Source organism: Verticillium alfalfae, genomic scaffold (assembly GCF_000150825.1).
Source record: "Verticillium alfalfae VaMs.102 supercont1.2 genomic scaffold, whole genome shotgun sequence".
NCBI lineage: Eukaryota > Fungi > Ascomycota > Sordariomycetes > Glomerellales > Plectosphaerellaceae > Verticillium > Verticillium alfalfae.
In genome coordinates, this window is record NW_003315037.1 from 2,694,149 (window position 1) to 2,705,144 (window position 10,996).

The window sequence follows — 10,996 nt, forward strand, 5'->3', positions numbered from 1 at the left end:
CCCACAACGAGCTTTGATGACTTCGAGGAATGTGTGGGCGTTGGGCGCCCTTCTCTTGAGCTCGATGGCGATGGTCGCAAACAGGAGAATCTGGACAGTGGCCCCAGATGCGTACCAGAATGGACCGGAAACGCCATATCGGTAGCACACACCAGAAGATTGAAGAAGGGTGGCTGCCCAGGTCCAAGATGAAACGACAGCAGAGCCAACAAGACCAGACTTGACAGTTCGGCCAGCGGTGGTAAACATCTCGGACGTCTGCAACTCTCTGTTGTACCGTTTGAGGACATAGGTGGTGGCGATCATGCCGATGGCGAAGAGGAATCCAACACCAAGGACGATGCCGTAGCCGACGCCCTGGTTAAGCGCTGCGGTAACCATGGTGTCTATGGGAGCTCCTGGGCTCTCCGAGTTGAGTGCTGTTGAGATCAAGTGCTACTTGCAGTTTCCAGGTCTCCACAATGTCGGGGGCCTTAGGATCTATATATGTGCTACCTGCGGGTTGGCGGTGGTGGGATCAAGGTGGCCGCCGGCCGGCAGAGCTTCAAAGTTTCACATGAAGCTGCATTGCACTTGGGCTGCCGCAAACGTGGTAGACGAGTCGCGTGCCGGAGGACCATGGGGGTGGCTAACGAGGGCCACCCCGGCATTTGGCGCGCGGGGAGACATGGAACACGGGGGGTTGGTTTGCGGCGTATTCGAGGCCGGGCTATCATGAAGATGGCCGAAGGCCAGGCAGGGCAGCATGTTAGGCATGTTTTCAGCTTACAGCCATGTGGGAGGTCAGACGGCCGATGGCGGCGTGGAGAAAAGAGTCCAGCGCCTGGCAAGGCAGTAGGTATGTTCCCTTAGTCAGAAGATTGTCGACACGCAGAAGAGGTTGTCGTCGGGGTAGAGATAAGGCCAAGAGATTTGAGCGGTCATAGAATTGAGGCTAACCTCAAACTCTGTCAGGGGTGACCCTCAGCCAATGACCCACCAGCAGATGAGGCCCAGCGGAGCGCACCAAGCAGGAGGATGCGGAAGGGGCTGATTGGACTGGCCGACGGCGAGGTCAAGATAAGAGCAGTCCATGAAAGACCTGATCAGCGGTTGTCAGTACGAAATGCGAAGCTCTCTGAGATGGCTGTGAGAAAGTCTGCCGTTGGTTGATCCTGTGACAAGCGGCCGCTGTAGTGTTGGGGGTTGGCTCCCAAGGTGGGAGATAAGGAGCTCGGACCCTGTGCTAGGGACATCTCCGTGGGGCAACAATGACCTCGCGCCTCTTCAGGAGGCGTTGAGCATCATCTCTCATGATACAGGTTGGTGGACGAATGTTGATGTGAGCAGAAGAATTGCGGCGAGAAAGCAGAAATATCAAAAGATATCAAGTTCTCCGACTTGACGGAAACAGCGACCCACAAAGACAGCATTGGCGCCTGGGCATCGAAGGCCAAGCTTTTTTTCAAGTGTCAAGTGCCACTGGGCACGCTTGGCGGGGCTGGGTCGCGATTGCCAAGTAAGAACTGGAGACCGTGATATCCCAGGCTTGAAAGCCCGATCCTAGTGCCTGAGCAGAACGAACGAGTGCGGTGCTGTCAAATAACCGCTTGATGCCACCTGCAAGAGCCAGCAGCCGATCAATGTTCTTGCCAGGTATCCGATGTACCTGCCAAGGTACTGGTAGGTAGGTAGGTACCTTACCTTCCTTAGTCATGTCGAGATGGGCGATGGGCTTTCAGTCATCCGTTGAATCCATTGCTCACATCCAAATGTCATCGATTTCAGCTTCAAATATGGTGGCTTGATGCCTCCGATCTTGGACGATCAACTCAAGGCAAGATCGCAGGTTGGCCGCCGGCCACCGTTCTTTAGCTGCTACCTTATCTTACTTGGATTATCGAGGCCACCCTGGCCCTCTGTCCAACAACAGGTCAGGACCACCACACTCTGAGCGTACTCGCAGCCATGTTTCAGCATGGCATCTCACCTCGCCGACAATCGGCATCAATCCATCGGCTTGCGTGCCGTCACGAAGGTGACCTTTCCAAAACACCGAACGCCCAGACCAGCTTGCTCACGCCGGATTCTCTGCATCAAGTCCCGGGTATCACTCTCCGACCGCCCACACCTTCCGAACAAGGCGAGTGCATAGCACTCGAGTCCATAGTCAATGAGCTGTGCCAGTTGTGCTCCTTTCCTTTTCATCCGCTCATCCACCCCAGACGCCCGAATCGGCACCAAGTCTGACTTCTCCATGACCTTCTCAAAACCCACATCTTCCAACCAACCACTGACTTTGGGGATCGGATCGAAATCGATGCCCAGCTGCTCCGAGTACTCCACTACGCCCATCTCGAACTCTCGCGACGCCGGCATGACCGCGCCCTCCATGGTCAGCTCACTTTCTGCCTCTTGAGACGCGCTTGGCCCGTCGTCCTCAAAGTCGAACCAGCGTGATCGCACTTCTGCCACCTCAATCTGGCCACCCGGCCGGAGGTGCTGGAAAGCCTGGGCGTAGAGAGCCTTGAAGTCGCGCACACCGCCGCCGACCAGATTACGTACGTGGACAAAGTCTAGACTCAGCGGCTGAGCGGCCCACGGCTCGTTGACGTCGCTCACTTCAAAGACCACATTCGGTGGAACCGCGGTCGGCAGTAGTGCTGCTGAGACGTCAACTCCACGGATTGACGCCGTTGGGTGCTGCGCTGCCATGGCTATCGCCCAAGCCCCTGTGCCAGCACCAATGTCGAGGATGGACAGTGGGCGGCCTGTTGGCACCGGCAGGCGCGCAGAAGTGAGTGCGCCGTCGAGACAGAGCTGGAAGAGGCTGTGCTGGATCTCGAGGCGGGCACGCTCAGACTCATCGTTAGGCGTCAGGATGGTGCCGCTGCCGTGGTAGGTGTGTCCGTATGCTCGGATCGGGGGGAGGTCGTCGATGGTGGAGACAGAAGAGTAATCGCTCGCGTCTGAATCGTCGTCGGCCGTCCCCTGCCCCGAGGCGTCGGGGCACGCCGTGCGGGCATCTGAGCCCATGGGGACGGCAGTGCGGGTGAGGAGTGTTTGTTTTGAAAATATCTCGCAGCCTGCCTGTGCTTCGCCTTACGGGGCAATATAGTGTTTGCAAGACGACCGTTGGGAGGATCTGCACGTGGGGGACCCCAACATTTGATGGAGAGCTCCCTGGTTCTTGGGGATGATCGGCTGCAAGATAACCTTTTCTTCACAGATGCCGACCCAACAGACCACTCACACAACATGGACGAACAGCGAACATGAAAGGGGGAAGAGCACACATTGCCCTCGAAGGAGAGAGGCCAAGTAGGAAAAGCTCGTACTTTATGCCTGAGTCAATCCCACCTTTTCCCCAGACACCATCACTCATCATCATCACCACTCGCTGGCTCCCTTGCTCTCCATCCGATCCTCTAGAAACACAATCACCCCCTAAAAAGCACACCCCTATCAAATTGTCTTCGAGCTATTGGACTCGGCCATCGATAATTTTTCTCATTTCCCCATTGATTTACGGCGCGCTAGCCTTTTCCCCGAAGTTACAAGGGGGGTCAGTGGACCACCGACAAGGCCTCCACGCAACGTGAGAGGGGAATGAAACGAAATAAAATGCATTTCGGTTTCTCTCGTGCGCGGATCGTCGTCATCTCAGCTGTCAAGGCCCTGTACGACCCCCATTGACCCCCAGAGCCCTCGTGTGGCCTCCCTGCACAATGCCTGCTGGCGCCCGGCCCGAAGCGAAGGCACTGGCCATTTAGAGTACTGGCCAGCGCGCTTGCAGGGGGCCTGCCACGCTGTCAGAGGGGCAGAGGCGTGGTCAACGTTTTTGGCCGCAGCAGCCGGTGATCCCAAGGCGCCGACTGTGGCAGGATCATGGCAAAATGGCTCACGGGGATGAGGAACTCGGCGGAAAAGGTATCCTTTGGGGGCCATGCCTTGAACTTGACACGAGAAACTTTCGCACTGAGACCTGAAGTCCGTATTAATTCGGAATTTAGGAGAGCAGGATCCAGAGAGTGGCCTTATCCCCCCGGCGCGGGCTGCTCATCCAATTTTAAGACCGCCGGGAATTGGTCCGACCAAATCACATCGCCTTACGATATCCAGATGCAGGACTCGTCACATCCTTGCCTGGCGTTTGGGCTGGAGGACCAACGGGTCGTTCGAATCACCAGCCGAACGAGATGGTATCCAGCGCGGCTGGTCCAAACGGCTTCAGAAGCAGCGGCCCCCGAGCTTCGACTCCACGCAAGAATTTTTCAGAGCCCAATCAAAACCCGCCCATGGCCTTTTGCCTGATGCAAGGAGAACGCTCACATCCACCAGCACATGCAAACTCGGTCACCTGTCCGTCGCCGCCGTCCGGGCGAGATCGGACATGAGGAAAGTGGAGCGTCATGTCTAGTGGAAGGGTATCTCTTGTCCATTGTACATCACTAGAGCGGCGCATCACATCAATTGCTGTTTGTGACACCAGCCCTGATAATCCGAAGACGAAGCCCAGCAGAGAAAAAAAAACAAGCCCCGCCACGACGCCCGCAAAGCGATCTCAAACCGTCTCGATGTATCGCTTCATCTCCCTATGGCAAATTGTTAGCAATCTCCGGGTTCCACAGCTTACAGTGCATGCCAAGCGCAGGCAGGACAGGATGCTCACCAGTCAGTCACGGCCTCTTCCCACAGCCTGATCTCGTGCTCGCGCGTGCCACCAAAGTGGTCAACAAAGTCGTCACCGAACACTTCGCGCGCGATGCTTTCCTTACGTGTGAAGCGGTCATTGGCCTCCTTGAGGCTCTTGGCGAGGCGTACGCCCTGGTCAGAGCCGGAACCAACCTCCTCGCCCTTCCCAAGGGGCGGCACAGAGATTTCCAGCTTCTTCTCGACACCGCGCCAGCCAAGGGCCAGGACGGCAGCAAGAACGAAGTGGGGGTTTGTGTCGGCGCCGCTGACGCGGACCTCGAAGCGCGTGGCACCAGGCTTGGCGGTGGGCGGCGCGATCAGGCGGATAGAGGCGGCGCGGTGCTCCAGACCCCAGGACACAGTGACGGGGGCCCAGAAGTTCTCGACGAGGCGCTTGTATGAGTTGATGGTCGGCGCGAGCAGGGGCATGACATCCGGCAAGCCCTCTAAAATACCGGCGAGGAAGTGTCGGCCCAGGTCAGAGAGGCCGGCAATATCGGCCCACTTTGGGTTCGGATCCGGGGTATCGCGGGCGAAGAGGTTCTTGCCCTGCTTGTCGACGATGGAGACGTGCATGTGACCGCTGTTTCCGGGGAGCCCCTGTTTGGGCTTGGCCATGAAGCAGGGTGTAATGCCGTATTTTGTGGCGACGGACTTGACGACGTACTTGAAGAGACTCGCGCGATCGGCCATCTGGCGGATCTCGCCGAACTCGAGAGCGGCCTCGAAGACGCCCGGCCCGCTCTCAGTATGCCATCCCTCAATGTCGCAACGGAAAGCGGAGCACGTGTCGAAGATGTCGTAGAAGTAATCCTTGTTGTGGACGGGGCGCGTCAGACTGTAACCAAACATGCCCTCGGTCAGAGCGGGCAGCGACTGGGGCGCGTTTTCTTGCAGGTATCCGGCCGTGGTGCCCGAGGCTGCGTCAGATGGGGCGGGTGACTTGAATTGGTAGAACTCGTACTCAGCTGGAAGAAGCAAAGGGGTCAGCGAATACGGTTTCACGCAGGAGCAAGTGCTTCATATGTCATGAGGGAAGCCCAAAGAGACGACCAGGGCATGGGGACTCACCACCGGCCATGGCGCCCATATCCTTCGCCTCGAGCTTGTCCAGCGTCACCTTCAGCAGACCCCGCGGACAGGCGCAGACGGGTTCGTTGGTGTCGGGGTCGTAGAAGCTGACGAGGAAGAAGGGCACGTTATCCTCCCAGGGGATTCTCCGAAAGCTCTGCAGGTCGGGCACGGCGATGAGGTCGTGGTAGCCGTTCTCGGCATTGCTGACCTTAAGCTCGCGCACGTATGTCCTATCGTGCATGTCCCAGCCAAAGATGACGGAGCAGAAGCCGAAACCCGACTCGGCGATGGACAGAAACTTGGACTTGGAGACGAGCTTGCCGCGCAACATGCCGTCAACGTCGATGCCGGCGAGCTTCACCTTGGTATCGTTCTTCAGCAGCTCGGGCAGGGCCTTGGCCGTGATGGGTTCTGGGTTCGGGGCCATGGTGGTGAGGGGTCCGGCAATCGGCGCGGGGCGAACGGACGAGCGTTGTGGACGAGCAATGCGATGAGGCGGAGGACTGTCAAGAGCACGAAAGTCTGGTTGAGCAGACGAGGAGGGGACGAAGAGGCGGAGAGGCTGGGTGGGCGTGGTGGTTGTTGCGGTGAGGAGGAGAATCAGTGAGACAGAACCAAAACCAAGAATTGGAGAGAAGCCACTCTTGGACTGCAGACGTCACCAGACCTTGGGAGCTTCCCTGGTCGTGCTTCAGGGCATGGACGACTCGAAGGAGGGGAAGGGGGGGTGTTGCAGCTGGCCTAGCCAGCCCCTGGGCCCGCCCCGGGGACAGCGCTGAGGACGCTGGATTGACAGGGGCTGGAGCGGGGGAGACTAGGGCGAAATCGCCTACGATAAGAGATACGCCGCCAAGAGCTACCCCAGATTGGGCGATCCAGCCGCGTCTCGGCCGTCGCCCCGTTATCATGATGCACCTCGGGTCAGATGGCGAGAGGAGGTTGTTCTGTCGGCAGGGTGTATAAGGGATTGACGAGGCGCATTGTATTGGGCCTTGACCCGTAAAGTGGCCTTGTTAGGCCGTTCGAGTCCGGACAAGCCCAGCAGTCTCCGAGAGCATCGGATACTCTTCATTGACGAGACAGCGTTGCTCGACTGCAAGCCTGACCAGCGGATCTCGTTGAATCCGTCGCGTTCGTTCATGTGGTCGGAAACCGTTCAGGTGCTCACTGACACGGATGCTTTATTGCGTTTGCAAGAAGGCGCGCAGAACTACACATTGCAGAAAGAAATAGACGCCAGGCTGGACGGGGGCTCTGCAGGTATGGATCTTGGTGCTCTGTAAGACCATTGGCCTGCCGTCACAGGATCACCAGTAATCACAAGTGATGCTGTCCTGAGATGCTACGCTTGGCCTTTTGACAACGCAGTGTTTGAACTGGCGTCAGGTTGCTACTGCAGCTCATCAGGCTGCTCTGCGTGAATCCAACTATCTAGTGCCTGCTTATGGATACGGCCATACGACTCTTCCATCTTTCATCTGAAACCAAGAATGGATGGGGCCGTCACTGCCGGCGCTGAGCAATGCGCGTCTGTCGCATAAGAGTTACCTGAATGAAACCACCTGGAGCACAGCATTATGAATGTTCTGGTTGCTTGGTCTCTCCGGAAGTAACTGGTTGCTGCGAAGAATAATAGCCTCCGCCGGTGCCGTTGGCAAGACGAGCTGCGCATCCCAGTGCATTTCTATACGGCGATGACATGCTCAAATCCAACTTGCAACTGTCATTTTCCCCCCTTCACGGATGCGGCCTCAGATTGATCGTTATCGACCATGGCATGGCAATCTTGCGGCGAGTGGGTGATGCAGTCTGTCCTCAGTGGTCCGAATCACTACGTGCCGACTGGTTGTATCCCTGGACCAAAATCGATGGCTGAGTCAGCTGGGATAACAGACTGACCCCTCTGCCCCTCACCAGCGACAATTCACTTTGTCAAGCCTTGTCATTGCCGCCCCTCAACAGCCCCTCCCACCATGGCTTCAGCCATCACGAAACCCCGACAATCCGAACGTCCGCTCGACGAGTCGTGTAGACCCACGAATCGTGGATTAACAAGAGGTAATGGAAATCACGATGGCCCTTTGCTGGCGCACGCGTGGCCCGAACGACTCCACCTAACGCCGACCATGTACATTGTCAATATTTGACTTCGGGGCGTGGGCGTGCATCGCTCTCCCCGGCGATGTCGTGAAGGAAGAAAACTATCGTGATAGGACCAGGAATTTCTCTGAGGATGGACGCAGTCAAGACCATCCCCAGATGGCGTCACGGTCTACTAACTCGGGATCAATCAGTGGTCACCGCAGAAGCGCGCTACCCATCCTTTGGGCGACCTGACAGCACCGCATTGGGCCGACGCGCATATTCTTCGTGCCGAGAATGGACAACGGCGACTGGACGATAAGATAGGACGCCTACCATATGCCCAGCTTAAGTAGGTACCTTCTCAAGGTAAGATGGGTAGCTACCGATATCGCCGCATGGGTGCTCCGTGATGCATCTGCCATGTCTCACGTCCCACGGTCCACACATCCAACCAAACATCACGATGGTCAGCTGATAAGCCGCACTGATGGAGCCCCCTCCCCTCCTGCTCTCCTTCCTAGATGGATGCGTGACGCCGTGGGCGGTGAGATGGCCGGGTCTGACACTCGGGCGCATCCGTACCTGGCGCCGTACCACCTGATGCGCCAGCGCCCCAGATCCCTGGAAAGTTCCAGTGCATCTACTCCGTCTCCATCATCTAGGCGTGGCGTGCGATAGCGCCGTTGTCGGATCTTGGTCCGTGGTCCACGCTCTTGCGCTCCTCGGTTCGTGGCACCTCTGGCGCGCGCCTTCACGCCATTCGAGCTCGAGGACTGTGACAGAGGAGGAGAGGGCGAGGAAGGACCTAGAGCCCCCCTCCCCTCCCCCCGGATTTCCTTGACTCATCTGGTACCAGAGCTGTGATTCAGGGCCCTCAGGGTCGGCCCTACTCCATCGGTTGTCCTTCTCTTCTTCTTTCATCGTGTCCTCTTCTTTTGCTCCTCTTGTTCTCTTCATCTCCTCCCACCCAAAGTTGCCAACGTTGAAGTAGGACCCTTGGTGCAGCGCAAACATTCCCCAAGACCCCTCCACGAAATCCTTATCAGTAAACCCCTGCCACGACGACAACCACCCACCGACACGACCACACCTCGAGCCACCACTCTACTCAACGAACCCAGTTTCAACAACATCACCAACCAACCCAATCGCAATCGAAACCATGGGTTCTGTTCCCGCCGAGATTTCACTGACCGGCAGCGGTCGCCTCCAGGGCAAGAATGCCGTCATCACCGGTGCTGCTGGGTGAGTGATGCACCTCTTTCTCGCCTTATCGCTGCCTTCAAATTGCGCCCGCTGACACCATTTCCAGTGGCATCGGTCTTGAGACCAGCATTCTCTTTGCTCGCGAGGGCGCCAATGTCCTCATGGCCGATATTTCTGCGCCTGCCCTCGACAAGGCTAAGGCCAAGGTTCTCGCCTTGATTCCTTCGGCCAAAGTCGACACAAAGGTCTGTTGGGTCTCCTCGAACCCCTCCTCCGCTGCTCCTTCCTCTCAGATCTTTTGCCCCCTCTCTTCCCCTCCCCCTCCCCACTGCCCCACCACGCGATGTGTACATGCGCCCAGTACCGTCTCAAACTCCTCTGACTGACGCCTTGCTAGCTGTGTGATGTATCCAAGGAGGACCAGGTTCAGGCCCTCGTGGAGGCCCTCGACCCTGCCGGCGGTCTCGACGTCATCTTCAACAATGCCGGTATCATGCACGCCCGCGACGACGATGCCATCTCGACGCCCGAGGAGATCTGGGACCTCACTCACAACATCAACGTCAAGGGCGTCTGGTACGGCTCCAAGCACGCCGTCCTCGCCCTGCGCCGCCACAAGAAGACCAAGGGCTCCATCATCAACACGGCCTCGGTCGTCGCTCTCGTCGGCGCCGCGACGCCCCAGCTTGCCTACACAGCCTCCAAGGGCGCCGTCCTCGCCCTGACGCGCGAGCTCGCCATCGTCCACGCCCGCGAGGGCTTCCGCTTCAACTCGCTCTGCCCCGCCCCCCTCAACACGCCCCTGCTTCAGGACTGGCTCGGCGACGACCAGGCCAAGCGCCAGCGTCGCGAGATTCACTTCCCCACCGGCCGCTTCGGCGAGGCCGTCGAGCAGGCCCAGGCCGTTCTCTTCCTCGCCAGCGACGAGGCCAGCTTTGTCAACGGCCACGACATGGTCGTCGACGGCGGCATGACCAAGGCCTACGTCACCCCCGAGGGCCCCGCCTCGGCGGCACCCGCCAACTACGCAAGCCTCGCCTCGAGTCAGTAGAGCATGCCCCTTGTCGGGCGGTCTGCTACCTAAATCTTCGCTGATGGATGAATTGTATGGTTGCATGGCAATGGAATCAAATTGCAACGCAAGTTTGCATGTCAGAACGAAGGGAAGCACACAATGATTGTTTTAAAACGAGCGTGCTTCGCGTTGGAATTCAGGTTTGGCTGGCGTTGGCAAAGAGCGACCCGTGCGCGATACAGGATAGAGTCTCCGTCGTTCAGAGGGTATACCTTGTGGGCTCTTTCTGGTATTATTTTGATTATTTACTACAGCATAACCAACAGACAAGACAGACTGAACAGTCGCTTTCACATCCACTCCGCACACTGCTCGTTTTTTTTACTAACGTGACAACCCCTTTGGGATTTTCATTTGGTGCACATGATGTACACAATGGGATTTGACATGCTAAACAGATTGTAACTTCTAAATATTGCAAAAACGCCGCCCAATGCCCCGACGACTTGTAGTCCTCTCCCCCCTCTCCTCTGCGTCCTAAACTCCGGGAAGGATCTCGCACCTGCTGCTCCTCAGTTGAACTGACCCTCCGTGTTGCCCTCGCCCATGCTCTTGCTGCTCGAGCTGCCGCTCTGGATGGCGCCGAGAATGCCGTCAATGTAGCTGGCGCCGCTCCACTTCTGGTGCGTCAGGACGTCGCAGCCGCCCTCCTTCTCGCGCCTCTGGACGAGGTTGACGTAGGCGAGCATGCCGTCCGACTTGAAGTCGCGCGCGAGCTCGTTGGTGATGGTGGCGTTGGAGTGCAGGCCCGCCAGGGAGATGAGCTGCAGGACGAAGCCCTCGCGCGCAATGTCCCAGATGAAGCTCTTGAGCGTCGCGTCGGTGAAGCCGTGCGCCATCCAGTTGAACGAGGGTGACAGGTTGTAAACGAGGCCCTTGCCG

The 10,996-nt window shown here is 57.9% G+C and overlaps 4 protein-coding genes across 4 annotated transcripts; 1 reads left to right on the forward strand and 3 right to left on the reverse strand.

Moving 5' to 3' along the window:
• Nucleotides 1-1,986: 1,986 nt before the first annotated feature.
• Nucleotides 1,987-3,015, reverse strand: VDBG_02295 (methyltransferase; the record flags this gene model as incomplete). Its single annotated transcript, XM_003008061.1, has 1 exon — nt 1,987-3,015. The coding sequence occupies one exon, from the start codon at nt 3,013-3,015 to the stop codon at nt 1,987-1,989; it is 1,029 nt and encodes a 342-aa protein (XP_003008107.1).
• A 1,528-nt stretch (nt 3,016-4,543) lies between these two features.
• VDBG_02296 (glutamine synthetase) lies at nt 4,544-6,175 on the reverse strand (the record flags this gene model as incomplete). The annotated part of the gene is made up of 3 exons (XM_003008062.1): nt 4,544-4,574; nt 4,652-5,642; nt 5,746-6,175. The coding sequence occupies 3 exons, from the start codon at nt 6,173-6,175 to the stop codon at nt 4,544-4,546; spliced, it is 1,452 nt and encodes a 483-aa protein (XP_003008108.1).
• Nucleotides 6,176-8,995: 2,820 nt separating this feature from the next.
• Nucleotides 8,996-10,090, forward strand: VDBG_02297 (cyclopentanol dehydrogenase; the record flags this gene model as incomplete). Its single annotated transcript, XM_003008063.1, has 3 exons — nt 8,996-9,078; nt 9,146-9,284; nt 9,437-10,090. 3 exons carry the CDS (start codon nt 8,996-8,998, stop codon nt 10,088-10,090), a joined length of 876 nt encoding a protein of 291 aa, XP_003008109.1.
• Nucleotides 10,091-10,626: 536 nt separating this feature from the next.
• On the reverse strand, nt 10,627-10,953 carry VDBG_02298 (mitochondrial 2-methylisocitrate lyase; the record flags this gene model as incomplete). The annotated part of the gene is made up of 1 exon (XM_003008064.1): nt 10,627-10,953. One exon carries the CDS (start codon nt 10,951-10,953, stop codon nt 10,627-10,629), a length of 327 nt encoding a protein of 108 aa, XP_003008110.1.
• Nucleotides 10,954-10,996: the final 43 nt, after the last annotated feature.